Source organism: Martes martes, assembly GCF_963455335.1.
Source record: "Martes martes genome assembly, chromosome: 1".
NCBI classification, from domain to species: domain Eukaryota; kingdom Metazoa; phylum Chordata; class Mammalia; order Carnivora; family Mustelidae; genus Martes; species Martes martes.
In genome coordinates, this window is record NC_137888.1 from 203,154,908 (window position 1) to 203,181,220 (window position 26,313).

At 56.7% G+C, this 26,313-nt stretch overlaps 1 protein-coding gene across 4 annotated transcripts in view; it reads right to left on the reverse strand.

The window, feature by feature from the left end:
• Positions 1-16,011, reverse strand: part of MAST3 (microtubule associated serine/threonine kinase 3) — a 28,635-nt gene extending 12,624 nt beyond the window's left edge. For 2 of the 4 annotated variants that reach the window (XM_080805269.1, XM_080805267.1), the window contains exons 1-14: positions 15,881-16,011; positions 15,503-15,592; positions 7,266-7,354; positions 7,114-7,186; positions 6,300-6,378; positions 5,695-5,855; positions 5,435-5,510; positions 4,936-5,145; positions 4,733-4,834; positions 4,346-4,478; positions 2,694-2,755; positions 2,239-2,324; positions 1,200-1,408; positions 386-524 (exon numbers count right to left, since the gene is read on the reverse strand). In XM_080805269.1, the coding sequence (XP_080661395.1) occupies positions 386-524; positions 1,200-1,408; positions 2,239-2,324; positions 2,694-2,755; positions 4,346-4,478; positions 4,733-4,834; positions 4,936-5,145; positions 5,435-5,510; positions 5,695-5,855; positions 6,300-6,378; positions 7,114-7,186; positions 7,266-7,354; positions 15,503-15,592; positions 15,881-15,927 (1,556 nt within the window). In that variant the 5' untranslated portion in view covers positions 15,928-16,011. Of the gene's footprint in view, positions 1-385; positions 525-1,199; positions 1,409-2,238; positions 2,325-2,693; positions 2,756-4,345; positions 4,479-4,732; positions 4,835-4,935; positions 5,146-5,434; positions 5,511-5,694; positions 5,856-6,299; positions 6,379-7,113; positions 7,187-7,265; positions 7,355-15,502; positions 15,593-15,880 lie in introns of those variants that run through there. The other 2 variants (XM_080805268.1, XM_080805270.1) reach the window with 2 other exon arrangements.
• Between the last annotated feature and the right edge of the window lie 10,302 nt (positions 16,012-26,313).

Below are 26,313 nucleotides of genomic sequence, written 5' to 3' on the forward strand. Positions count from 1 at the left end.
CTTCCTTCACATGTAAGGTCTTGCAAAGGGCCTATCCCTATTCCCAGTATATAGATGCTGCCTCCTAAGTGCACGTTCTCTCTCCCCCTGGAGCAGCAGCTCTGTGAGTGCCCAGTTCCTTCCCCTGTATATTTTGTGCATCCATTCTCTCTTTGCTTGGCAGCCCCTCTATAAATGTACTGTCTCTCCCTTGCATACAGCAGGTGCCTATTAAGTACCCGCTCGCCTCTGTATGCACCAGCTGCCCAAGATTGCCACTGTTCTGTGTCTTCCTGTCACCGGGGGCCCCAGGGGCCAGGAGAATCCGGGCAGGTGGGGCTCTGAGCAGCCCCAGACCCCAATCAGAGGCCCTGCCCCCATACCCCCAAGACTCCAGGCTGCTCACTTGTCAGGCTTGAGGTCACGGTGCACGATGCCATAGTTGTGCAAGTATTCGAGCGCCAGCACCGTCTCGGCAAAGTACATGCGGGCCATGTCCACGGGCAGTGGGCCCATGTTCTTCAGGAGCGTGGCGCAGTCGCCGCCTGTGGGGGGCGCAGACACATTCACAGAGGCCCTGGGCTCTACAGCCTCGCCCCAGGCCTACAGGACCACTCCAACCTCCTGCAGAACGTCCCCAGTCTGGACTGAACCAAGGCAGGGAACCAAGAGGGGCAGGAGGGAGGGCAGACCTTGAACCCTGATTTTCCCACTGGGAAGGACAGTGGGACAGGCAGGACAGCAGCTCCGGAAGGGCACCAGTCCCCTACCCTGTACACAGCTGGTGCCTCCTAAGTGGTCATTCCCTTTCCTTGCCTAAAACCCCTGCACTCACCTGGAGTGCTCATTCTTAAACTGCAAACTTGCTCCCCAAACTCCTCTCCCTGGCCCCCAACCACGCCGGCCCTTCCGCCCCACACCTCTCTCCCTTCCCTGCTTTAACTCCTGGCCTTCAGGACTCTGCTCATCAGGTCCCCCCTGCCAAAGATGTCCATCCTCACCCTATCCCCCAGGGTTCTACTCTCACGCTCCTCTTTGAGCTCCCTCAGCCCCAAGCCCCGAGGATGGGCCCCTCCACCACAGACCGAGGGTCCCCCAAGGCAGGCTGGGACCCCTTGGAGGACAGAGCAAACCCCAGCATGGTCAAACGAGGGACTCTCTTTAAGGGTAGAGGGTGAGCTCCCCGTCACCAGAGGCATACAAAGCCCTTGTGACCGCACCTTCCACATACTCCATGACCATACACAAGTGGCGCCGGGTCTCGAAGGAGCAGAACATGCTGACCACAAACGGGTTCTCGGCAAAGGTGAGGATGTCACGCTCCACAAAGACCTGTTGGATCTGGTTGCGCAGAATCAGGTTCTGCTTGTTGATCTTCTTGATGGCAAAGCGCTGCCGTGTGTCTCGGTGCCGCACCAGGTAGACAGCCCTGGGGGAGCCGGGGTTGCTGAGGCCGGACGCTGAGGCCCCCGCATTCAGTGGGGCCAGGCCTTCACCCAAGCCGTCTGACCCTACATCCGGGACAGCCTTTCTCCTTCCCCAGCCCCTCTCTGAAAGCAGCCCTGCTATGGGTCTCAGCTGCTCTTCCTGGTGTCACAGAGAAGCCCAAGATGGCCTCTAGGTTACTTCTTCATAGCAGACGGCGACCTTTTAGCTCAAAAGCCCCAGCACCAGGCTCAAACTGCTTTACACAGAGCCGAAACGACCGGATTTTGACGCGTTTAGAGCTTGCCAGGTTTGTGTATCTAGGAAAACTGCCTTGAACTGACTAGCCAGTCATAAGATCACCCCAGGGGGCTATGAAGACCCCAGAGCCACTACCGCCTTCTGGAGCTGTCTGACCCGGACTCCTGGCCATGCTGCTGAGTGACGTCACCCAGACGAGAAGCCCCCCTCTCTGGTTACCCGCTCCATAGTCTGCTGCTGTGGGGATGGTCCCTCCCCCCGATCTCCACACAAATCCGTGAGTGGGGGGCGCTCAGATAATGCTCGCTGCATGCTCCTGCGGCCATGCAGCCATCTGCTGGCTTGCGTGGCCCTGAAATGCCTATGACTCCCTATACCTGGAGAGTTACCTGGGGCAGGTAACGGCCTAGACCATGGATGAGACCGTCTGAGGCTCTGGCCTGGCTGTACTGTATTTCTACTTTCCTCATCAGGCCTCGGTTTCCCCGTCTCCACATTCAGGGGCCACCGTTGGACCCCAGGCAGCCCCATGGGCATCTGAGAAATGGGTCTATGGGGGACCAGAGGACTTACCCATAGGCCCCGTTGCTAATGAGTTTGATGGTCTCGAAGTCACTCTCACATGGCTTCCTCCGTGATGGGCCGATGAGGGCACGGCTCTAGCGGGCAAGAAGGGGTCAGGGTCCCTGCCCTCAAGTCCCAACCACTGGGCCTGGTGTTACTTCCTCCTTCTCAACTTCTCCAGCTCAGCTTCTGAGTTTCTAAGCTTTGGCTCAAGCAATGTCCTCCTTCCAGAAAACTCCTCTACATCCTCCAAAACTCCCCTTTCTGATGCCCCCTCCAGTCTGGCCCTGCCCAACCACCATGGCAGGGTAGTCTCATTTGCCTCTACTTTCTCCCTGAAGTCACGGGCATTTATTAAGCACCTATTACATGCAAAAGCTTAACAAACCCAGCCCTTCCCATGGCCGCCTGGTCTACCTTGAAAAGAACAAGACAGGTGGGAGCATCAAAGCTCTGTGACTTACTTCCGGGGACTCAGGAGCTGGAGGCTGTCCTTCTTCTTCCAGGTGACTCAGAGGCACCATCTCTGTAAGCCAAGGGAGGAGCCTGAAATGTGGCCTCCATGCCCTGCCCCTCGATCCTCTAGAGATCTCCTCTGGCTTCCAAGGCTCATCCTGGGCCGGGGACATGGTGCTTCCCTGACCAGATCCCATGATACCATCATTAAGCCCCTACTACATCCAATTCTTGGCCAAACCCAGGAGGCCAAATGAAGCAATAACCAGGGAATCTTCTAGAAGGACCAGTGGGAAGCCCAGCCTCTGAATGGCACAGCTGTCATCCTGGTTCGCAGCCTCGAGCCTGTTAACATAGGCTGTGACATGGGCCCTCTGGGTTTTGGCTCCTAATATCCTCATCAGCTGGGGGTGTGGCCCAGAGGGAGTCCCCCGCCATTTTCTGGCCCTAGGGCTTGGCAGAGGGGTGGCCCCAATTGAGTGGTTGGTGAACATGAGATGTGAGGATGGCAATGAAGACAGTGTCTCATGGTCACAGGGCATGGCTGGGATGGGACAGTGGCATCTCACAGGCAAGGGAAGCCTGGGTTTGAATGTAACCCCTTCCACTTAAGAGGGTTCCCTGCCAGGGGCACAGGACAGATGATCTGCCCCACAGTGTCAGCTGCTAACCACCTGGGCACTTTCTGTCTCCTCTGACACTGGGGCCACCCACAGCACCACCTGTGTTATCTTCACTGGAGGGCCGAGTCCGGCCATGGCCACACAGCAAGCCTCTAAGCGGTCTGGCCTTGGGCCCACTGAGGTCTGACCCCTGCTCGACCTCATCTACCCAGAGCCTCAGTCTTTCCAGCTTTAAATGGGGACGATGGCAGCCCAGTCCCAAGGTTAACATAACAATGATGCTGGGTGGACACCAGCCACGGCATGGAGCCCTGCCAACCCCATCGCCTTCCTCCCAGCTTGCTTCCTTCCTCAGCTCTAGCCACACCCCTCCTCCCGCTGTTCTGCCCACGCACCAGGCACGGGTCCACCTCAGGGCCTTTGCGTTCACCCTTCCCCCTGCCTGGTTCACCCCTTCTCTTCCCCAGAGCTATACTTGGTCACCTCTCCATCTGCGAGCACTCAGCTTACATGTCACCTTTCCCCAGAGCCACCTGTGACCACATCTGGACCAGGCCAGGTCCAAGTTCGATGCTCCCCTAGTACCAAGTCTCAGTTCTCCTGCCTCAGCTATCTGGCGGGTGGGGAAGGGTAGTTCCTGGCCATCTTGGTCCAGCCCATGGGTCGCCCTGTCTGACTCCCAGTCTACCTCCTGGGTCACAGTCAGGTGACATCAGGGAAGTACTTCTTGAGTCTGCGGGGTGATGAAAATGCTATTGTTAAGGGTGGCTCCCTGGCTCATCTTAACTTTCTTTGCATTGGAAGACCCTGAGGATCCTAGGCCCTGGCAGGTCAGAGGGTCTGACGTGTGGCTGTCTGACGAAGGAACCCCAGGCACTTCCCCACAGTGGGCCCCGCAGGTGGCTGAGGGCAGGGCCACAGAGGGATGAAGGACAATATGGCAGCTGTGAAGTCAACGGGCCGGGGCTCGAACCGCAGGTCTGCTCCGGCCTTGGCCTTGGGTTTTCCCTTTCCACGCCACTCCCCTGTCAGCTCACCCTCGAGGGGGTCCTTAGCCAGGCCCAGCTGCCCAATGATGTACTGTGGCAGGTCCGTCTTGATGCCCTGGCCCTCTCGGGCCTGGCCCTCAGCAGCCTCCAGCAGGTGATAAAACTCCTCGGGGTCAAACTCCTGGGGGTGCAGAGAGGCAGGTCAGCCGGGGCTTGGTCTCACCCCCAGGCCTTTGCACGTGGTGTTCCCTCTGTCTGGAGCAGCCTGAGGGGCGGTCCCAGCTCTCCCCTGAGTCTCAGCGCCTGACCCTTCCCCGGGGAAAGAAGCCCACCCCGGCCCGGAGGCGCCCTGGGTGCCCCTCAAACCTCCACCCCCACGGGCACTGGCTCCTGTACGTCGACAGGACTGTCACCTGGCCGTGCGCAGAGACTCACCAGGCACTCGAGGAGCCTCGCCGGCCTCGAGATGATGATGAGCAGCTTCCGGACAAGCTGGACAATGAAGCCGACCTCCTCACTGTCTGAGCGCTCGTGGGCCTGGCGGGGGGGTGGGTGGGTGATAGTGTCACCTGCAGGCCCCGGGCCCTGGCCGGCCTGGGGACCCCTGAACCCCTGCGCTCCCCCCACTGCCCACGCACATCTTGAAGCAGCCTCTCCAGCTTCTCCTGCATCTCCAGAAAGTAGCGGGAGGTGACGAGCGCCTCTCCGGACTTGGCCAGGCAGTCGCGGGCCAGCTCAATGATCTGGTGGTGGATGAAGCCCAGGACGCCATCGGCCAGTGCCAGCCGGGCGCCAGGCGCAAAGGCTGCCAGGAACTCCTGCAGACGGCCTTCCATCTGTGCCGTGGCCTGGGCAGGGTGGACGGGGCAACCTGGTCATTGGATGGGGATGGGGAGCAACACACAGATGGGGGCAAGAGAGACAGTTGGGGAGAGAGACGTGGTGATGGGGTCAGGGAATTGGGGGCGGGACGGGGAGCAATATGCCTAGGTTGTGGGAGGGGCGGTTTGAGACAGAGTGATAAGGACAGGCAGGAAAGGGACAGAGGGGGGTGACAGAGCCAGGAAGACAGAGTGCCATGGAGGAACAATGACACAGAGGGGAGTTAGGGCCGGTGCAGGCACCGGCACTGCCCACCTTTGGGAACCGCTCCCGGTATACATGATTCATCATGACGATCTCATTGTCGAAGGTCCCCGTGGTGCGTCCCGGGCTGGGGGAGGGGGGATGACGACACACAGTCAGCTTGCGATGTGGGACCAGAGACCCAGTTCAGGGGAGGGTCGAGGATCAGAGGCCAAGCTTGGACAGGGTTGGGGGCAGAGATGGAGGAGGAGTCACAATGTGGGCCCCAAAGCCAGCCCAGGGAGGGGCTGGAGTCCGAGGTCAAGACCTACCTGAGGCTGCGGGAACGGGGGCGAAGGTGGGGTGAGCGGTGGCCACCCTCCTCATCAACCACGCTCTCTGAGCTGCGGAAATGCTTGGACAGGAAGCATAGTTCATCCGGCGTCGGTTGGAAAGGAAGCTGGTGGAGGCGCTCCCGGGAGGATGAGCTCGACTGGCAGGAGGGGGTACCAGGACCACGAGTTCACAGTCAGCGCCAAAGCAAGAACCCCAGCATTACCCGTCAAGGCCTAGGCTGCCTGCTGGTCACTGGATGGTAATATGCTCCTGCCTGGCTCCTATGCATCCCTCAAAACCCCAGCTCCGATGCCCCTCCTCCAGCAATCCTCCCCGCCTGCTCCCTAGCAACCCGAAGACTCCCTCTGGCTGGGCACTAACCCCACAGGATGAGGATGTCTGTGTCCTCCAGACTGGGGGCTCTTTGGGACTGAGGCTGGGTCTTTTCAGGGACGCATATGTTGCCCAGAATGGGGCACAAAGGGGGCAGCCAGGATGTTGGCTGACTGGACAACTATCCAACACCTTGATAAAAACCAAAGACGTGTCCCGCCCCACCTCGCACCCGCCTGTCTGCTGGCCAAGGTGGGACTGTGGGTACCGAGACGGTGGAGCTGGGCGTGTTGGTTCCGTAGCCAGAAGATGGGAGGGATGCAAGGGACCATCTTCTGCCGTCAGCCCTAGAGAGGAGAACCAGAAGAGTTAGAAGGAAGGCACGGCCCCCGTGGTGTGCGGGAACTAAAGACAGATACCATGGCTGGCAGATTCTGGCTCTGTTGGAGGAAGAATCTTCTGAAAAGGCTGAGAACAGAGATTCAAGGTCAACAAGTCCGTGACATGTATTCTCCTCATCCTTCACACACCTCCTCCGGGAAGTCCTCCCTGACTCAGCTGTCAAAGCATACCCCGTCAAAGCTCTGACTTCTCTGAGTTGCAGCTGCTGGGACACAAGCTAGTCACCCCCCCACCCCGCCAGACTGAGGACTCCTCAGGGGCCAGAATCTGGCCTCCCTTTCCTCGGCCTCCAGCATAGGGTACGGCATGTGGCAAATACCGAGTAAATGTTATGGAGTGAATGAGTGACATTTAAGTGCCTGCTACCCAACAGGTCCTTCATCAACTCTCATTAAGTGAGTTTGTGGCTTTTAGTGAGTTAATGGTTTTTAGACTGGAAGACGTGCCCTCCTCCTCCCCAAGGGCTCCCTGAAATTACCTTTCCACGCGTGGGATGTGGCTGCAGAAGGCCGTGCATGTTTGCCAGGGGCAGAAGCCAGAGGGAGAGACCACCACAGGGCAGGGGATAGGGGAGGGGGAAAAAGTGAATGAGGAGGCAGGCCCAGCCACCAAGCACATGCTCCTGCCTGTCCCCTCCCCAGCTGTGCCGACACCAGCCCTCAAAGCCAGTGACCACTCACCTTCGGGCAAAGGGGAAGTTCACAGCAGATGCCGCTGAGAAGTTCCGAGGACTGTCCAGGGGGCTGTTGCCTGCTGGGGACGAGGCGGGGAACAATGAGTCAGAGGGGGTGAAGACAGGATGCCGCCCCTGCGTGCTTGCTCCCACACTCACCTGTGGGCACAGAGAGTGGAGACAGGGGCCGGGAGAGGGTCGGCGAGGGCGTTCCTACCACCAGGCTTTTGCGGTTCCCACTGCGGCAGCTGTCGGGAGATGAGGGGACAGGGTCAGGCAGTGGCCCAGGCCTCCAGGCACAGAGACCTGCATGCCCAGGCTGGAGAACACATCTGGCCAGCTTTGGGGCAGGACGGGAAGCCATGTGTGACCACTGCCCCTCTGACCCCAGCTGGACGCTGGCATGGCCCCTTGCTCACACCACCTTTGAGGCCTGGGGTAGCCCTTTTTCACAAATATTACCTATTATGAAGATTACTGTGGTTATTATCAGTGGTGGCATCGAGCACTTCCGGCCTCCTGGTGAACCCTGCCCATGGCCAGGAGCCCCTGGCTCGCCTTCTCGGGCTTCCGTGTTCATGATCCCACCCCCACACCTTTGCCTATGTCCTGCCCGCTGCCAGGAGCACTGGCAAATAAAGCAGATGGCAGAGAGGACCCTGGAGCCCACTGGGGAACTGAGGCAGGTGTCCACTCCATCCCATGCACCCTTTCCCAGGCCCACGGCCCCAAGTGTCTTGGCAACCCCCCTCCTCCCCCGGACCTCCCCCAAAGGCCAATCTGACCCTTAAAAACCCTCAAGTCAGCACCTTGCAGAAGGTCCCATCCTTAACTTTTGTCCACACATATCCCTCCCTCCATCCCAATTCCCTTCTTCCAGAACCCCCTGGCCCAGGCCACTCCCACCCTGGCCCAGCCTCTCCCACCTGTGCCCCGGCCCCAGCCCCCGCCCTGGCAGAGGGAAATTGAGAGCAACATCATCTCCCCTCCCTCCCCAGTGCAGTCGCCCAGCAACGGCTCTGGAACTGCATCAGCCCACAGACTCCCAGCCGCCAACGCAGCTCAGTGGCTCAGGGAGGGAGAGATGAAACCCCAGGGCCTCACGGGGCCAGGAATGGTGTCCCAGGCAGAAGGCACAGTGCAGGTTAAGGCATGGGACGGCATGGTCAGCCACCGACTGAGGCATCAAGACAGGCAGGGAGGCTCCATGAGAAGCTGCCCTTCTGAGCCTCAGTTTCCCAATCTGTATATCTTGCAAGGCACCAGGAAGATTTGATGAAGTATATACAGTGTTCAGGTCTGGGCCCAGTACTGGGTAGACGGCAGTGGGCACAGGCGGTGTTGTCTCTCTCTCCACAAGTCCTGCAGGGCCTGGGACGTGAAGCGGGAGGCCAGGCAACGCCTCCCCAGTGAATTCAGTCACCAGCTGCCTATCCCAACAGCCCCAGAGGTGGGAGAGACCACCTGCACCCATTTCCCAGCCTAGGAAACTGAGGCCACAGATGTCAACAGCCGCAGGGAACTGCCTTTAGTCTGATGTGCAGAAGCAAAAGTGAAACCCACAGGTTCCTGCAAAACTTCCTGCCAACACCCAGCCCCCCACCCATATAGCCGCTGGTGCCACATCCTCTCCAAGCCCTCATCTGGGTCCTCAGCCCCATGCTGCAGCATTTGACACCAGCAGCAGCCTTTGGAAAAACACTTGCCCCACCTCCCTCTTGCGCTCAGGCGGGGCCTTCTTGAAAACACAGCCATATTTGATGTCTCAAGGGGAACCTGGGTATCATTTGTTCACTTGCCGAGCATCTGTCCAGTATCCACTCGCTCAGCCCTCCCTGGAGAAGACCCATGACCCTGAGAGGCTGCCTGGCCATTCAATAAACACCCACGTGGGACAACACAGAGTAAGAATATGGCAGAAAACACTGGCCTGAGGCCAGCTGCCTGCACCTGATCCCTGAGGTGCCCGTAAGCCCTCTGTCACTCCACAGGACCTGGGAGAAGGGTCTAAGCCCTGACCCTAGTATTCCAGGTCCTTTAGCAGCTGCCGTCCCTGCCCGGCCTTTGCCTGTGCTCCCCTCTAGGAATGCCCCAACGCAGACCCAGTGAAAGGCCAGAAAACAGAGAGGTTAAGGAACTGCCTGAGGTCACACAGCCAGGGAGCGGCGGAGCTGGAATTTGAAGCTGAGTCCTGTAAAGTCCACAGTCCTTACTTGGCCTTTGCTTTTCAGAAAGGGAAACAGAGACTCCAAGACAGGCGAGGCTTTGCTATGCTTAAACCCAGTATTTTACCCGATTTACCCGCTTCTGCCACACCACCTGCAAAACAGCCTCGTGCGGCAAATATCTGCTTCTGAAACAATATTTCCGCTGACGGGGGCCGCACGGACAGACGAGCTTCAGTTTTTCCAAGAAGATCCTCCCCAGGTCTGCCCAGGCCTAGAGACCCGGGTTTGAATCCTGGCTCGGTCCCACACCCTAACTGCGACCCCGGCAGGCAGACATCCAACTCCGAGTAACGAGGGGCGAAAGGAGGGTGTCTGGGCCCCTAGCGAATACCCTGATCCCAAAGCGTCCTCCCCCTTCCCCCTACTGTCGCACACAGCGGCCCTCGCCACGCTGCCGGGATATACTTCTGGCAACTCGTGTTTGCTTGGCCGGCCGCCGAGCCTTTGCCCGCATGGTGCCCCTACCTCTTGGAGCGCTGCAGCAGCGCGCCCTTGGCAAGGCGGCTCCGGTGGCCTGGCGCAGCCACCGCCGTCCAGTAGCTGGGGTCGGACATGCTGCTTCTCTTTGTGCCGCCGCCGCCGTCGGAGACCCGGGAGGCGCGGGGGCGCAGCCGGCGGCGGCGGGGCACGAACCTCCGCGGCCGGATTGGCCCCGGGAGCCCCGCGGAGCGGGGCAGAGGGTGCGCGCCGCGGGGCTGGGGTAGGGGGCGAGGAGGAAGCGCGCGCCCCGCAGCGCGGCCGGGAACCCCGCCCAGGCGAGCGCGGGGGCGGGGCCTTGCGGGGGCGGGGCCTTGCGGGGCGGGGCGAGCGACGCGGAAGCGAGGCTGGCGGACCCGCGTGCAGGCTAGTGGGCTGGGCGTTGCCAGGGCCGCGGGCGGAGGGGAGGGGCGTTGCCAGGGCTGCGAGCAGCGGGGGCGGGGCGTTGGCGCCTAGTAGGTTAGGCCCTGGAACTTGGCCCCTTTCCTCGAAATGTAAATCTGTTCACGTCCCTTTTTCCCTCTCTCTCTTTCTCCCCACTCCCCCGCGCTAACCCCTTCGGAGTGTGGCACTTGAGAACTCTCCAATGGCCTGGCCTGGCTCATGCTACCGCGCCCACGCTGGCTTCAGCTCTCGGAATGTCCTTCCTGCCTGGCAAAATCTAGCGTCCCCTCTCCCATGGAGCCTTTTCTTGTGTCTGGCTCTGTCTTCCCCAGGCTTCGGCTCCTGGGGGTCCCAGCATCTCCCAGCACTGGACTGGCAGAAAGGGCATGATTAATCGAGTCAGGGCATCTGACATGCTCTGCCTATGTGATGGAAAGGCCATCAACCTGGCTACAGTCAGGACTCAGAGGACAGACACCTCATAGGTACAGCCTCACGCCTGTCTTCTCGATTGTAAAATGGGAGGGGAACCGGGTCAATGGGATGATTACACGAATTAGATGCAAGGTGGCACCCACAGTGCCTGATACATGTTTGATCAATGTTAGCATCAGGCTAACTTCCATGCCTCTGCTTCTCCATCTACAAATGTCCCCTCATGAAAATGGAATCGAATCAGAGGGACAGAAAGTGCTGGGAGTATGGTACATGCTCACCATGGGAATAGGACTGTCTCACACAGTAGGCAGTAGGCAGAATTAATGCTGCTTCTGCTCGTGACAGTCCCAAGAAGACAGGGACGGTGTCACCTTAAGAGTGGCCCCTTCACAGGCCACAGGACACATTTGGGAACTAACCCAAGGGGCCTGACGCTGAAGCCCAGACCCCACATCTGAGAAGGGAAGGCACAGAAAGGCACCCTTGCCTGATATGTAATCCTAACTCTCCCCAACCCTCTTGCCACCAATTCTGCTTCTCAGGTCTCCCAAGAGACTCCCCACCCTGTCTTCCCAGCCAGTGTCACTCTCAGGTATCTCCTGGGTGTGTCCCCCAGAACGCTCTCCATCTCCAGGTCCCCCAAACCTGGGTCTCAAACACCCATAACTGGTCATTCACTCACTTGACATTTATTGAGTACCTACTGTGTGCCTGACCCTGTGCTGAACCCTGAAGACCGTGCCCTCAAGAGGCCCCAAGTCTGGAGGGGGAGGCAGAGAGTAAACCGGAAACAATAAAATGATCAAGGTAGTTTCAAACACTGAAGTCAAGGAAAGAAAGGAACAGAGGTAACAATGGCAAAGGATGACTTTAGCCCAGAGGCCTCTGTGAGGAGATGACACTAAAGCCAGTAGAGACATTGAGAAGGAAGAGGAGCCAGTCATGGAAACAGTGTTCTAGGCAGAGGGCACAGCTTGGGCAAAGGTCCTGAGACAGGACTGAGGGAAGGATGCCAGCAGGGCTTACCATGTAAGCCTTGTGCATTGTAAGAGGAGTGCAGCTGGACAGTAGAATCAAAGGGGTGCCATGAAGGGTGTGTGGGCAGGGGAGGGGCACGATCTGAACTGTCACCGCCCTCCCATGTCTGCCATGTGGAACAGGAGCTATCAGGGACAGGAATGCAGATGGCATTAGGCCAGTGAGAGGCTGTGACAGGGTCTGGTCCCGAGGCCTGGACCAGAGGAACGCTGTGGAGAAAAGTGGGGGAGATTCTGGAATTGTTTTGTGGCCAATGGATGGGCCCCGCTGAAGGGCCAGATGTGGAAGGGAGGATGTCACTTCTGACCCTTAGGTGTCCCATCTGAGCCATGGGCCACGGAAAGAGCCTCCTGCTCAGGGGAAATGCAAATTCCCACAGGTCTGGGGACCCAAGTAAGGACGGAGTCATGGTCTCGCGTCACCCTCCGCTGACATGCTGTGCCCACAAACCCTCCCTGCCACATGTGCCAGGGACAATGTTGTGCAGTTAGGAAAGGAACTACCCTGCTTCATCCCAGCTGTGGCCACACCCCGCACCATCTACATGCGCCCCATTACGCCCACTGCTCTGGCATCCCCAGCAGCCACTTCTCCCACGGCCATCTGGCCTCAGTTTCCTCCTCTGCAGAACAGGGATGCAGCTGACAATCCAGAGTGCCCGTGGCCACGGCAAAGGCCTCCCATGAAAGCCTGACCAAGCCGCTGATCTCTGGCGCCAGCTCGCTGCCCAACAGATCCCGTCCCTCCCCAGCTCACACATTCTCCATGGCTCCTCATTGCTTTTACAGCCAAACCACACTTCTGGGTGAATTCGTCTCCGAGGGCTCAGATCCTAACACTGTCTGCGACTCAGGATCTGTCTCCCTCTGCTTGTACTCGTGACTGCGTAAATGGCAAAGCCACAGGGAGCATACAGACCCCTACCCCCAGCTCTTCCTTGGTCTGACCGCCCTTCCCACCTGCCCACGCCCTGTCCACACCCCTCCCAGTCACGGATGCTGTGCGGTTCTTAGTACCCTGGAGAGAAAAATGCTAATTCTTCCTGTCTTTGGCACTCAAGGCCCCAGAGGGTACACTCTTCTGACAAAGCCTTTTGCTGTGACCCTGTCGGAAAGGGCCAAACTCACAGCTTTCTTCGATTGCCTCCCACCCACCACCACTACCACCACCACCACAGGCAGAGCCCTACCTGCTTCCCATGTGTCCATGCCACAAGCATTAAACTGAGCATCAGCTATAGACCAAGCCCTGCCCTAGGATAGAGGGCAGATCCAGGTCTGGTCCTCAAGGGGCTCCCAAGCCTCTGGGTGAAAAAACAACCCAATAATCACACAAGAAAACATGGAAATCACACCTATAATGCAGTGTCCATGAGGGAAAGGGACAGGTGTAATGGACATAATCGGGGCTTGGGAGACCCTGAATGGGGGGCTGTGGTTTGCAAAAGCTTCCTATATGGGGGCTTGATAGAGATTTGACAAATGAAGAAATGAAGAAATGGAGGAAATGGAGCTCTGGGCAGACAAGCAGCATATGCCCTGAGGTTGGACCAGCTTGTGTTCTAGCAGCCCAGGAAGTCTCATGGCTAGGGTAGGGTGAGCCAGATGGGGAGATAGACGGGGAGGAGGTGGGGGTTGCAGGGGCCAGACTGATGGGGCCTCAGAAGCTGAGGGAACAAATGTGGGCTTATTCCTAGGGTGCTTGGGGCAGGGGAGGTAGGGACCCAGTTCCTTTCCTGGCCCCAAGTGATGTGGTTCTGCTGCCCTCTGGTGGTGGGTGAGGAGACTTTTCTGCTCAGAACCCTAAACACTGCCTCCATTTGCTCTGGTCAAACTGGTTCAGCGGTTTACAACAGGTTCCTCCCGTCCTCTGGTCCTCACCCAGGGTAGAGGCTAAGGAGGTGGTAGAGGCCAGAGAGTCAGGGTCAGATTTGGCCTGACATTCTCTCCCAGGGTGGCCCTGGACAACACACTCTTAAATCCTGAGTTTCCTCCTCTCCTAAATAGGGGGTACAGCAGTCCCTGCCTCCCACAGGACACCCCCACCCGGTCCAGCCCCCACCAACTCCTACCCAGATGTTGTCCTAGCCACCTCCCTGACTGCCACCTCCATTACTGTCACATGCCCCAGCAGACACTCTTCCCCCAAAACAGCCACAGAGGCTTTAAAAATCTTGGTCCTGGGGCACCTGGGTGGCTCAGCTGGTTAGCATCTGCCTTCGGCTCAGGTCATGGTCCTGGGGTCCTAGGGTTGAGCCCCACATTGGGTTCCCTGCTCGGCGGGGAGCCTGCTTCTCCCTCTCCTCCCCACTCATGCTCTCTGTCACTATTTCTGTCTGTCTCTCTCTCTCAAATAAATAAAATCTTCAAAAAACCCCACAAAAACCTTGGCCCTGCCTCAGGACCTTTGCATGTGCAGTTCCCATTGTCTGGTGCCCCCCTGCCCCTGGCTCTGCCTAGGCCTTGCACATCCCTGGGGTGCCTGGGTGACTCAGGTGGTTAAGCATCTGCTATTGGCTCAGGTCACAATCCCAGGGTCCTGGGATTGAGCCCCACACTAGGCTCCCTGCTTAGTGGGGAGTCTGCTTCTCCCTCTCCCACTCCCCCTGCTTGTGCTCTCTGTCAAACAAACAAATAAATAAAATCTTAAATAAAATAAAATAAAACACCAACTCCCCCAAGAGATCACTACCTGAATGTATCCTGTTTGTCCACTCAATCCTTTACTGCCCACCTCCCTAGAGCTGACTGAGAGCCCCTTGAAGGAGGCGCTATTTCAGTCCTGTTCACATCTATGCCCTTAGCACCTGGCTTGCAGTAGGTGCCTACTTAATGTTAACTGTCTGTTACCCAGCACCCAGTGTGGGCTCCAAATTGTTCTCTCTTCTCCCCATTAAAGGTCTGTGCAAAGAATCTAAGCAGCTCATTCACACTAAGGTACAAATGATTGATGGGCCCTCGAATTCTAGACATCACTGACTCACACATCTGTCGCCTCCCTGAACTTTTCCCAAGCTGTGCGAAGAGCCCGTGATAACCCTTATATTCCCTCCTGTACTGGGCGCGGGGCCGGGGGGGGGGGGAACCCTGAGATGCGCCAGTCACAGAGGGTGGCTCAGACCCTCAACAGACTTGGGCAGCCAAGCTGGCCCTGATGCTTAGTCTCCAGATGTACTAAACGAGGAGAACTGGTATCTCTTCTCTGGGCCTCGGTTTCTCCAGCTGAGAAATGGGGTCAGGAAGGGCACCTCTCTCCTGGGGCACCTTTCCTCCCTCCTGGGGGAGGAAACAGAAGGCATTTGGTAGAGCTGGCCCCAGTCAGGCTGATTCTCTCCTGACACCACTTTGCCTGGTTCAGTGCATGGGGCCGTCATGGTGAACTCTCAGCCTTGGGTGTGTGTGTGTGTGTGTACCCACGCATGTGCACGTGAGCGCGTGTGTCTATAAACTCTGAGGGAGGAGCTTTCCGACCAGCTGAGCTGGGTGTGGGGAGGGTCCCTGAGGTCCTAGCCTGGAAGGCAAGGCTGATTCAGTAGGGGGCAGGCTGGGAACCCAACACCTGTCTCAGGGATGTCCTTGGGCAAGAGCTCAAGTTCTGGCCTCACCTTGGCCACCTGTCAGATGGAGGACCTGTTGGCTAGGGCTGAAAATGGAATTTCCCATCAAGGTCCTAGTGTGGATAGCACTTTCATTTTATGGAGGGGTAAACTGAGGTCCAGAGAGGTGATGTCACCAGCCCACAGTACCTTGGTGAGGAGGGTCTAGGCGTCTTCTGAGGCTCTGGGGGTGCCAGGGCAATGTCCGAGCCCCACCCCCATATGCTGTCACTTACCTCCAGGGGTGCAGGCCCAGCGAGGGGCTGCAGGGGCTGCAGGGGCTGCTGGGGCTCAGCAAAGATGGGCTCTGGCTGCTCGGAGACAGACTGCAAAGAAAGAGGCCGGGGACGGTGAACCTGGTGGTGGCCCCTGCGTGTGGCCAAATCCGGAGACGGACAGGGACTTCAGTCCCTTAGGGAGAAGGGGCCCCAAGGCCCGGGATTCTGGGTCTCTGGCAGGCCGCGAGGGCGGGGCCTGACTGATGACCCTGGAGGGCTTCCCGGAGGCGGCGGTGCGACTCTGGGCGACTTAAACCGAGACACGGGTAAGGGTAGTTATCTGTCTGCTTCTCTCCCCACCCCTCTTACTTCCCCCCTTCTCCGACAAGCACTCACTCAAGGGTCAGCGCCGGGATGTGCAGCTTGTCTCTGCGAGACTTCATGCCGAGGCCGGGGCTGCGTCTACGTGGCCGGGTGCCAAAACCACCTTTGTGGCCCCCCGAACCCCGATAACCGTGCTATCGGACAGACCCACAGACGCAGACGTGGGGACAGCACGCCTGGCCGGCGCTACCGACGCGGCGCGGAGGCTGGGCCGCTGGGGGCGCGGGGGGCGGGCTCTCTCCTCCTCGGGGCGGGGCTCGGAGCCCCGCACCTGCGCGCAGGCCCGGCCCAGCAGGAAAAGTCGGGTTGCGGGAGGCTGGAGTCGCGGGTGCCACCCCCTCCCGGAGAGCGACGCCAAGGCTGCCGGGTCTCGAGCCCGCAGGCTGCGCCGCCGGAAAGGAAGGGCGGTCACTGTCTCCCAGATTGGCAATATTGCTCCATCGTCTGGCCCCGCCCCTTCCCGGCTACGGCCGGGTCTCTGCCCTCGTCCCGCCCCACCCCCCGGGGGGTGGGGGGGGGTTGTCACTCGCACCCCGGGTTCTGAGCGCGTCTTGACCCTGTTCCCCATCCCCAGCAGCTCAGCACAGCATTCGGGGCCCATCCTGGCGGTCTCAGCATCCCCGCGGTTACCAGGGGCCGGGTCCACGCCTCCAGGCCTTTGCTTCACCAGGTTCCCTCTCCACAGGAGCGTCGTCCCCCTCACCCACATCCGAATTCAGTCCCGCGGGCCCCTCTTTCGCGGAGCCGTCCCTACACAACGACGCATGGCTCCCTGGGTCCCATCCTCCCTTTTGCCCGGTGCAGATCCCAGGAGTCCGGGGTTGTTTGTGTCTGGCTATGGCCCCCTTGACACCCCACTTGGACCCAGTCAGGAACACGGCAGGTAGCAGAGTAGACAACCCTCAGGGAGTCTTTGTCCTCGTCCTGCCCCAGTAGCCCAGGACTTTGCCCTCTGTGGTTCTGACTTTTTCCTGCCCACTACCCCACCCCCAAACTGGGCAAAGGCCAGAAACAGTGCCCGCCTTCTGGTCAGTGTTGGAGCCCTGCCCCTACTAGGCCCCTCAGGCTCCTCCCCACCAGCTGCACTATCCCCAGCCCAACAAGAACAGATGGTCTGGGCTTGGGGGCCAGTTTGACCCCATCCCCACCATCAGATTTCAAACTCTCATCCAACCCCAGGACCTCCCCCTTCTCCTCACCTTCCACCTCCCCTGTGCTGTCTCCACTCCAGCTACCCCTGTTTGCACAGTATTCTTCCAATTTATTCCCTCTAGCTGGAAGGCCATTCCCCTCGAATTTTCCCCCTTGCCTCTGCCTCCTTTTCCAGATCTGGGCTCAAATGTCACCTTCTTCAAGAGGCCCCATATCTTCAGGTCTAAAGCTGTCCCCTAGCCCCTCTGTCTATCTCTGTTTAATTTTTCCCCTGCGTAGTATCACCTCACCATCACTCTCCCCAAGAGAGTATGAGCTCATGGGCAGGGTTCAGCATTGGACCCCATCTCTGGGTCCCCCTTGCCTGGAACAGGGCCTGATGCACAGTAGGCACTCAAAAAAAGTTTGTTAAGTGGGTGATTTCACTGCGAGGCAAGAGAATTCCCACCCCTCAGGCCAACACAGCCCCCAAAGAGGGGGTGTCTTGCACTCACACACTTCCGGACCACCAGCACAAGGCAAACCCCTCCCTGTCTTGGGCTTTGGTTTCCCATCCATACACCAACAAAGGCACGGACCAAAATGTTCTGTGAGCTTTTGGGATCCAAAAATGCCAACCTACAGACAAACGCTAATGAGACCCTGAAGCATACACTTTTCTAACTGTGTTTCCTGAGAGTGAGGACCCCCACGGGAGGCATGCAAGCTGTTTCTGGGATACTTGGCTGGAATTCTATAGTTTGGACTCTAGGTGTGAGACAATTTTCCCTTTTCTAGGCTGGATGTCCTTGTGTCAGTGGTAAACCCTGCTGCACTTGTCAATTGTTTCCTCAATTGCAAACTGGCCTGGGCCTCCCAGTTTGCGACCACCAGGTAAAGCACTTCTGAAACATTTTGCAAACGCCAGGGGAAAGGATCAAAGTGAGAAGCTTTGTTATAATTATTAAATATATTCACAGTTTGGAGGCTGCTGCTGAAAAAATCTGTATCCAGGACCATAGGGCCCAGCCCACTGGCCTTAGATGAACTCACCCACGTCCCCGGCGTGGCAGGCTCAGCTCCTTCTGAAATGAGAGGAAACAAGGGTCATTCCTGAGGTGGCAAGGCCTTCACATCCCTGGCCCTCCTCCCAGCTCCCCCACCCCCAAACCCGTTGGCCCCTTGATCACCCAACTCCAGCCAATGCCTCCTTTCTACTGCCCCACACACTGGGCTCTGCCCTGCCTCAGAGCCTTTGCACCTGCTGTGTCTTCTGCCAGGACTGCCTTCCCCCTCCTTTGGTGCTAGTTAATTGCACATCCTTCCTCAGCTCAGGCATCCCTTCCTACCGGAAGCCCTCCCAGACTCCCAGTCACTTCCCTGCCCAGCTCATACCCTACTTGCACCAAAAACAGCTTCGTAACTTTAAATAACAAATTAGTTATATTTATAAAGAAGTATGCCAATAGTGGCTAAATACTAACGATCTGCTGAGGAATGGGAGATTCTTTTTTTTTTTTTTTAAGATTTTATTTATTTGACAGAGAGAGACAATGAGAAAGGGAATACAAGCAAGGGGAATGGGAGAGGGAGAAGCAGGCTCCCCTCTGAGCAAGGAGCCCAATGCTTTGGGGCTCGATCCCAGGACCCTGGGATCATGATCTGAGCCAAAGGCAGATGCTTAATGACTGAGCCACCCAGATGCCCCAGAAAGGGAGATCCTTGACTCATCCTCACCCTGCCCCCTGCGAGATCTGAAAGCCCTTCCCCCCTTACCTATGCAGATTTGTGTCCTGGGAGCCAGTGGAGGGTGGGGACCCTGATCTGTGACTCCCTATTGAAGACCCTTTTAGAGCTCAACAAGCTGACTTGCATCAACCCTGGGTGTCCTCACCAGGGCAAAAAGCCCTGAACTTGGGGTCCACGGTGACCTGAATCCATCCTCAAATGTGGCTCACCCAAGAAGGTTTTTAAATTCTCAAAAGGTCATGTAGCACCAGTTTAGAATCTGCGGATACTCAGACCTGGGTCAGGATCTACTTATTATCTGTTCCTTCCTGGCTGTGGGACCTTGAGCAAGTAACTTGTACTATCTGTGCTTTGATTTTCCCATCTATAATGTGGAGGTAACATCAGGAGGGGTCCAGGGTAATAAGGATCAGTTAGTATTACTGTTGCTGTGGTGTGTGGCTGTGCGATTGTTGAGCTCAGCCAGGGCCTAGGCGGACTGTTATAATACCTGATACATTTTACATTTACCGAGCCGCCTACTACAGACCAGGAGCAGGGCCATTTCACAGGCTGGGAAACTGAGGCGCAGAGGGAAGCCTGCTGCCCATGTCTCTTGGCAGAGAGAAGGTGGGGAATCCGGGTCTCTGGACATCCCTCTTCCCCCGTCCCCACCACCAACAAACACACACACACACACACACACACACACACACACACACACACACACACACACACACACACACACACACACCCCCCCCCCCCCCCCCCCCCCCCCCAGGGCGGTCGCGTAGAGGACACATGACTATTTTTACCCAGGTGGGCTCTGGGCTGCCCACATCCAGAGCGGGGCGTTCACCATGGCAACCACTGACGTCATCAGCCTCCGCAGCCAATTCCAGAGGGCCGGAAGCTGCCCCGCTCAGGACTCGGCTGGGAGAGGCTGGCTGGGTCCCCCCGCTAGGGAAGGGGAGGGTCCACAGGATTGGGGTATCACCCCGAGGGCTGACCCCAACTACCTTGAGCCCACAAAACAAAACCGAGCCATGCAAGACGGGAAGAGGCTAACTTGCCATCCTGAGATGTTTCTGTCTGCCTGAATGAATACCTCTGGGGACTGGGAGCTCAATATCATTCAGGGCAACCGATCATAGTCCCAGAACCACCACCACCACCACCACCATTAAGACCTCCTTCGGCCCCCTCCAATTGTTTTGGGATCTTATGCCAGCTTACCCTTCTCCTCTAACCTGTGAAAGAGTGAGGAGCTGGCGTCTGAGCCCAGGGCTGCTAGCTGCACCCCTCCCTCTATCCCAACCATTTCCTTCCAAAGCCCGGCAGTCCTGCGTTCTGGCAAGCTCCCCCTCATCTGAGCTGTGTGACCCCCTCCAAGCAATCTCACACCTCTGTGCCTCAGTTTCTTCATTTGGAAAGCCTCCTGGTGACACAAGGTCCTGGAAGGAATCGGGTAGCAAGTCAAGGGCTTGGCACCAGGGGAGGTTTTGATAAATCAGAGCCAAGACAGTGATTTCGTGAGATTAATAATAACCACCAATTGAACCACATATTTTAATTTGCTTCCAAAATACAAAAAGATGTGAAGTGGCAGAGAGAAGCGAAGGAAGGTCGGCAGCCCCCTGCAAAGGCTCTGTGGAAAGCTAGGACCACATGGAACTCTCCTGGCACCGCCCCCGGACCCTCTGCTCCCAGAGCCATCTGCTTCCGCCTTCAGCCCCCTCTTTGCAGGCTGTTCCCCAAGGAGTGACTCCCGCGTAGACGAGGTAGGTGGGGGCTCCGATCCCTTAAAGCTGCCCTTTAAAGATAATATTTACGGCATCCTCTTGTGTTCTTGGCTGGGCTGGGCAATGCTGCCTTCCAGCCAGAAGCCTCAGCTCCATCCTGAGGAACCCTCAATCTGAAGAAGACAGAGCAGGACATGGACACCCCCTTACTGGAGGCAACAGGGGGGACCCAGAGGGAGAGAAGGGTTGGAGGTGGGGCTGGAGGGAGCCAAGAGGCTTCCTGGAGGGGCTGTCAGGCTAGTGGGAAACTGTAGGGTGGAGGTGGGACTCAGCCCGCCTGGCACCAAGCCCCATGGGAAGTTGGCAGCTGCAATGAAGGGAGAGAAGTCAGCAGGGACCACATAGCACCAGCCTGAGGGCTTTTGGGAGGAACAGAGTAAGTGGAAACAGGCCACGAGGAGAAAGGCTGGACCTTTCAGGGAAGCCCTCCAACAGCTGCGGGAGAGACAAAGTACAGATACCAGCTCTGGCCACCTCCCCGCTGCCTGGATTTAGGCACCTGGGGTTTTAAAATTCTGTCCTGGGGCGCCTGGGTGGTTCAGTTAACTGGTTAAGCCTCTGTCTTCAGCTCAGGTCATGATCCCAGGGTCCTGGAATCGAGCCCCGCCTCTGGCTCCCAGCTCAGCAGGGAACTGCTTCTCCTTCTCCCTGCCGCTCTACTTGTGCTCTCTGTATCTCTCTGCCAAATAAATAAATAAATAAAACTTAAAAAAAAAAAAAATTCTGTCCTTTGTGAAGCAAAGGGCCAAGTGGGAGATGATAAAAATAATGATAAAATAATAAGAATAGCATTTGTAGCAATAATGGCTTCCACGAACTAGCCCCTAAAATCACCGCACAGAAGAGGGAGCCGAAGCCAAACCCGGAAGGCCCAGATGCCGGCTCCTGCCTTGACCCAACGCAAACTGGTGGTCGGAGGGCAAGACCAGGTCCTGTTCACCACCTCCCAGAGCACAGCCAGCTGCGCGGCCTACACTGGCACAACCAGACTGGCCAGCGTGCCCAGAGCCACTGCCTGGACTGCTCAGTCAGCAACTGACCCGAGTCCTGGCCGCGGCTTCCTAAAGCTTTTATGAATTGACTCTCTGACCTTTAGCAAGTCAGCTTCCAGAGTATCTGATTGGCTCTGACCAGTAGGCTGCCCCCTGATTGGCCGGGAGGTGGTGCTCCTGGGCCCATTAACGGAGCTCCAGTTAAGGGACTGTATACCCTAATGGCCCAAACGGAGGTCCTCAACATCTTTGTACCCACAGGAGCCACACTGGCTAGAATTCCAAATCTCTTACTCTCCCTCTCTGAGCCTCAGTTTCCGCCTCTGAAAAAGGAGGCTAATATAAGCACTGATCTCGGGGTGCCTGCGTGGCTCAGTGGGTTAAAGCCTCTGCCTTGGGCTCAGGTCATGATCTCAGGGTTCTGGGATCGAGTCCCACATCGGGCTCTCTGCTCAAGAGGGAGCCTGGTTCTCCGTCTTTCTCTGCCTACTTGTGATCTTTGTCTGTCAAATAAATAAATAAAATCTTAAAAAAAAAATAACAGCACTGATCTCTTGCGATGATGTTAGGAGAATTAAATGTACGGTCAGTGTTTAGCATTTATAGGTGCCTGTTCATGTGAGCTGTTATTTATACTAATATTATTCTTTTTAAGTTATTTTCATTGTCTGGGGCACCTGGGTGGCTCAGTGGGTTGAGCCTCTGACTCTTGATTTCGGCTCAGGTCAGGATTTCTGGGCGGTGGGGTCGAGCCCTGCATCCCCTTCCAACGTGGAGTCTGTTTGACCCTCTCTCTGTGCTCCTCCCCCACTCATGCTCTCTCTTTCTTGCTCTAAAATAAATACATAAATAAATAATTTTAAAGATTTTATTTATTTATTTGGCAGAGAGACAGTGAGAGAGAGAACACAAGCAGGGGAAGTGGGAGAGGGAGAAGTAGGCTCCCCACTGAGCAGGAAGCCCGATTCAGGGGCTGGATCCCAGGACCCTGAGATCATGACCTGAGCTGATGGCTGACGCTTAACTGACTGAGGCACCCAGGTGCCCCTCTTTTTTTTTTTTTTAAGATTTTAATTAAATTTAATAAATTTAATTTGATTATTAAATATATTTTTGGGGCACCTGGGTGGCTCAGTTGGTTAAGCGTCTGCTTTTGGCTCGGGTTGTGATCCCAGGGTCCTGAGATGGAGCCCCATGTTGGGCTCTCTGCTCATCGGGGAGCCTGCTTCTCCCTCTCCCTCTGCCTGTCACTCTGCCTACTTGTGTTCCCTCTCTTTGCCAAATGAACAAATAAAATCTTAAAAAAATATATATATACCCATATATATTTTTTAAGATATATATACACATACATATATATATATATATATATATATATTTTTTTTCCCCCTTAATTTTGTCTCCTACTTGGTCGTTCACTCCAGGCCCCTCCCTGGCTTCGGGCCACCTCTTGGCCCTCCACCGGCTCCAGAGGAGTCCTTCCAAGCGCCGGTGTGTTCTCCCCTGCTCCAGCACTTTCCGTAGTTCCCAGTCACCCTAGGGGGAAAATCTAACCTCTTCCCAATCAGCGCTGGAAGCCCCTGAAGCAGATGGTTCCCCTCTGACATCCCCAGCTCTGGAGCTAAGAAATGGCTTCTAGTTTTCCCATACAACACATAGAGTTACATGCTTCTGGGCCCAGAATTCCCGCACCCATCTGGGGGTGTCCCTACGTGTTCCTCTGCCTCCATGGGGAAGGACTGCTAGTGCAGAGCTGGTCTGGAGGGGGAGCCAAACCTGCTTGGGTTCAAATCCTGACTCTGTCACCTACATGCTGTGACACCTGAACAGTGGCTACGCTTCTCAAAGCCTCAGTTTCCCCTTTTGTACCATGGGGCTCGCCATCAGGGTACAGATGCCCCCCCATGGAACAGGCCCCCACTTCCTGACGTCAGCAGCGCCCCCATTCGCCTACCCGATGGCAGTTTCTCTATTTTAAGAGGCCGCGGGCGGGGCTCGAGTCTAACTGGGGCTCCGGGCGGGGCCTGTCCCCCCACAACACCCCACGGCTCGCCACCCCCTCCTCTAGGCCCAGGCCCCTCACTCCTGCCTCTGGCCTCGGACTTTCGTCTTTCAGCCCCCGCCCCCCAACGCCCAGCGGGAGTGGGGGTGTTTCTGCCCGCAGCTCTGGCCCTGCCCTCCCTGACCCACCGCCCACCCCGTCCTTTCTAGGTTTTAGCTTCCCTCAGACGCTTCTATTTCCCCATACACCCACCCCTCCCTGCCCCGCCACCCGCAGCTGCTTCCTCCGATCCGAGGCCACCCAGCAACGCTCGGTTCAGGCGCCTTCTCCAAGTGTGCCCGAGCGTCCCACGGTGCAGCTGACCACTCCTTGGGGTCGCTGCTGCTCATTGTTTCCCCCAACGGGCTGGGAGATCCCGAAGAGCGGTTTTAGAGGGTCAGCACCCCGTTGCCTCTCCACTGCCGGGCACACAGCAGGCACTCAATAAATGTTTGTTGTGTAAATGATGCATCTCAGATTCCCGACCTGCAACCTGGGAGCTTGTTAAGGGTGTGGTCTAAGCCCCCAGAGGGAATTGGCTAAATCGCTTCAATTCCTTTTGCACAGAGGTCCAGAAAGGTCAAAGACGTTGCCCACCGGGGTCACAGGGCCCCCTTCGTGGGTTCGAATTCTGACACCCATGTTCTTACCTCCTGGTAACTGAGCCTCCCAATCACAAACCCAGGGCCAGAGGTCACAAAAGGAGAGCCCTTACAGCAAATGGGGAAACTGAGGTCCGGAGAAGCAAAAGTGGCTCCCATCCCTCCCTCTCCTCCCCACCCCCCACCACCGCAGCCAGTTGGCAGTGCCCCGTGCACGAGAGAGCTAGTTAAAGCCGCTGGATTGAATCCCTGTTGGGCCGCCTCGAGTTTGTGACTTTTCCAGACTCGAGCCTCACTTTCCTTATCTGACAAATGGGCGCCTGGACAGCCCCAACCTCCCGGGCTCACCTTAGGGGTGATCTGAGGCTGGGGCGCGGTGGCGCAGCGAAACCAAGAGGCAGGTGATAATACACATTAATTAATACTAATATATCACTAGTAAAAAGATTATTTCAAGGATGAACATATGGTGAGCGCTCAAAGGCTGCTGTTGCTCATATTATTATTAGAGCAGCTGGTGGAAAGGGGCGCAGCCTTCAGCCCCTTTTTCCCACGCTAGCGCTTGGAGCCTCAGTTTCCCCATATGTCAAACGGGGTATAGCCCCTTCCCACCAGGCAAAAAGCACTTTGAGAAGCGGGTGGGCAGAAGGAAAGACCGGAGCGCGCGTCCCGCCTTCCGCCTCAGTTTCTCCGGATACCGAAGCTCCGCCCCTGGCACCCAGTCCAGGTCTACTCTGCCATGCCCTCCGCCCGCCCACGCAGGGGCCTCACCTGGAGCCCTCGGCGCCGCAGGAGGCTCGGTTCGTCCATGGCCCGCTAGTCCGCACCGCCCGGCCCGCCCCCGGCCCCGCCCCAACCTGCCAAGCCCCGCCACCCCGCGCCATTGGTCAAGCCGGTCAGCTGATGGGCCTGGCCCCGCCCCTCCCTCGGAACGCTCCTGGCAGGGCCCCGCCTCCATCGGATGGCCGGACCGCCTTCCAGGCCCCACCCTACCCACCAGACAAGATGAAAACATTTTTTTTTTCAATGAAACCTCCCAGAAGTAAGGGAACGTTATCATCCCCATTTTGCAGATGAAGAAACTGAGGCTCCTAGAAGTTAGTTAATATGTCCAGGGCACACAACAGGGCTGGTTCTAGGGTGAGGTGAATGAAGCACCCAGTTCCATTCAAAATTTAAGAGGGCCCACAAACATCAGTAATTAAGATACCCAAGATTGTAAGAGGATAGTTTAAAGAATTTAAACTAATGCAAAAGAGGCGTGATGAACTAAATATCACAATTTCAAATAAAGACAGTATCAAACTCTGCCTGAATGTGACCCTGCCTCTCTTTTTTTCACCCTAATCCTTGCCTTAGTCCCAATAAAACTTTATTTACAAGAACAGGCAGCCACTGGGGCGCCTGGGTGGCTCAGTGGGTTGAAGCCTCTGCCTTCGGCTCAGGTCATGATCCCAGAGTCCTGAGATCGAGCCCTGCGTCTGGCTCTCTGCTCCGCAGGGAGCCTGCTTCCTCCCCTCTCTCTCTGCCTGCTTCTCTGCCTACTTGTGATCTCTCTCTCTCTGTCAAATAAATAAATAAAATCTTAAAAAAAGAAAAAAAAGAACAGGCAGTCACTGTTGTTGCCAGTTTCTGTTTTGAGGACGGCTGCTTTTGCTGAGCCAACTGGGTACCCGTCTAAGTGCTTCATGAGGACCACCTTTCACAGGTTATCTGATGATAATTGGGTCAGCTTCACTTTGCAGAAGGGAAACTGAGGCAGGGAAAATCCCAAAGTCCCAAGATGACATCCGTGTTCTCTCTTTCACTGAGACTTCCTTTCTCTGGTCTCTGCAGCTTCAGGTTCCCTTGGCTACTCCACTGTTGGACCTGGGCATTAACAGTATCTTCTCAGGCTGGAGGAGACCCTAGGGAGGGTCCACTTGTCTTTGACGTTCTATAGGCTCCTACCAAATCACAATGGTCAGATTGAGCACATAAAAATACATTTAAAAAAAACACAGAAAAATCCCTGACAGCACTTGTTTTTCTTATGCACATTTAAAAATTGACATATAATTCACACACCGTAAAATACATTCTTTGTAAATTTTTTTTAAAAGATTTTATTTATTTACTTGACAGAGAGAGACAGTGAGAGAGGGAACAC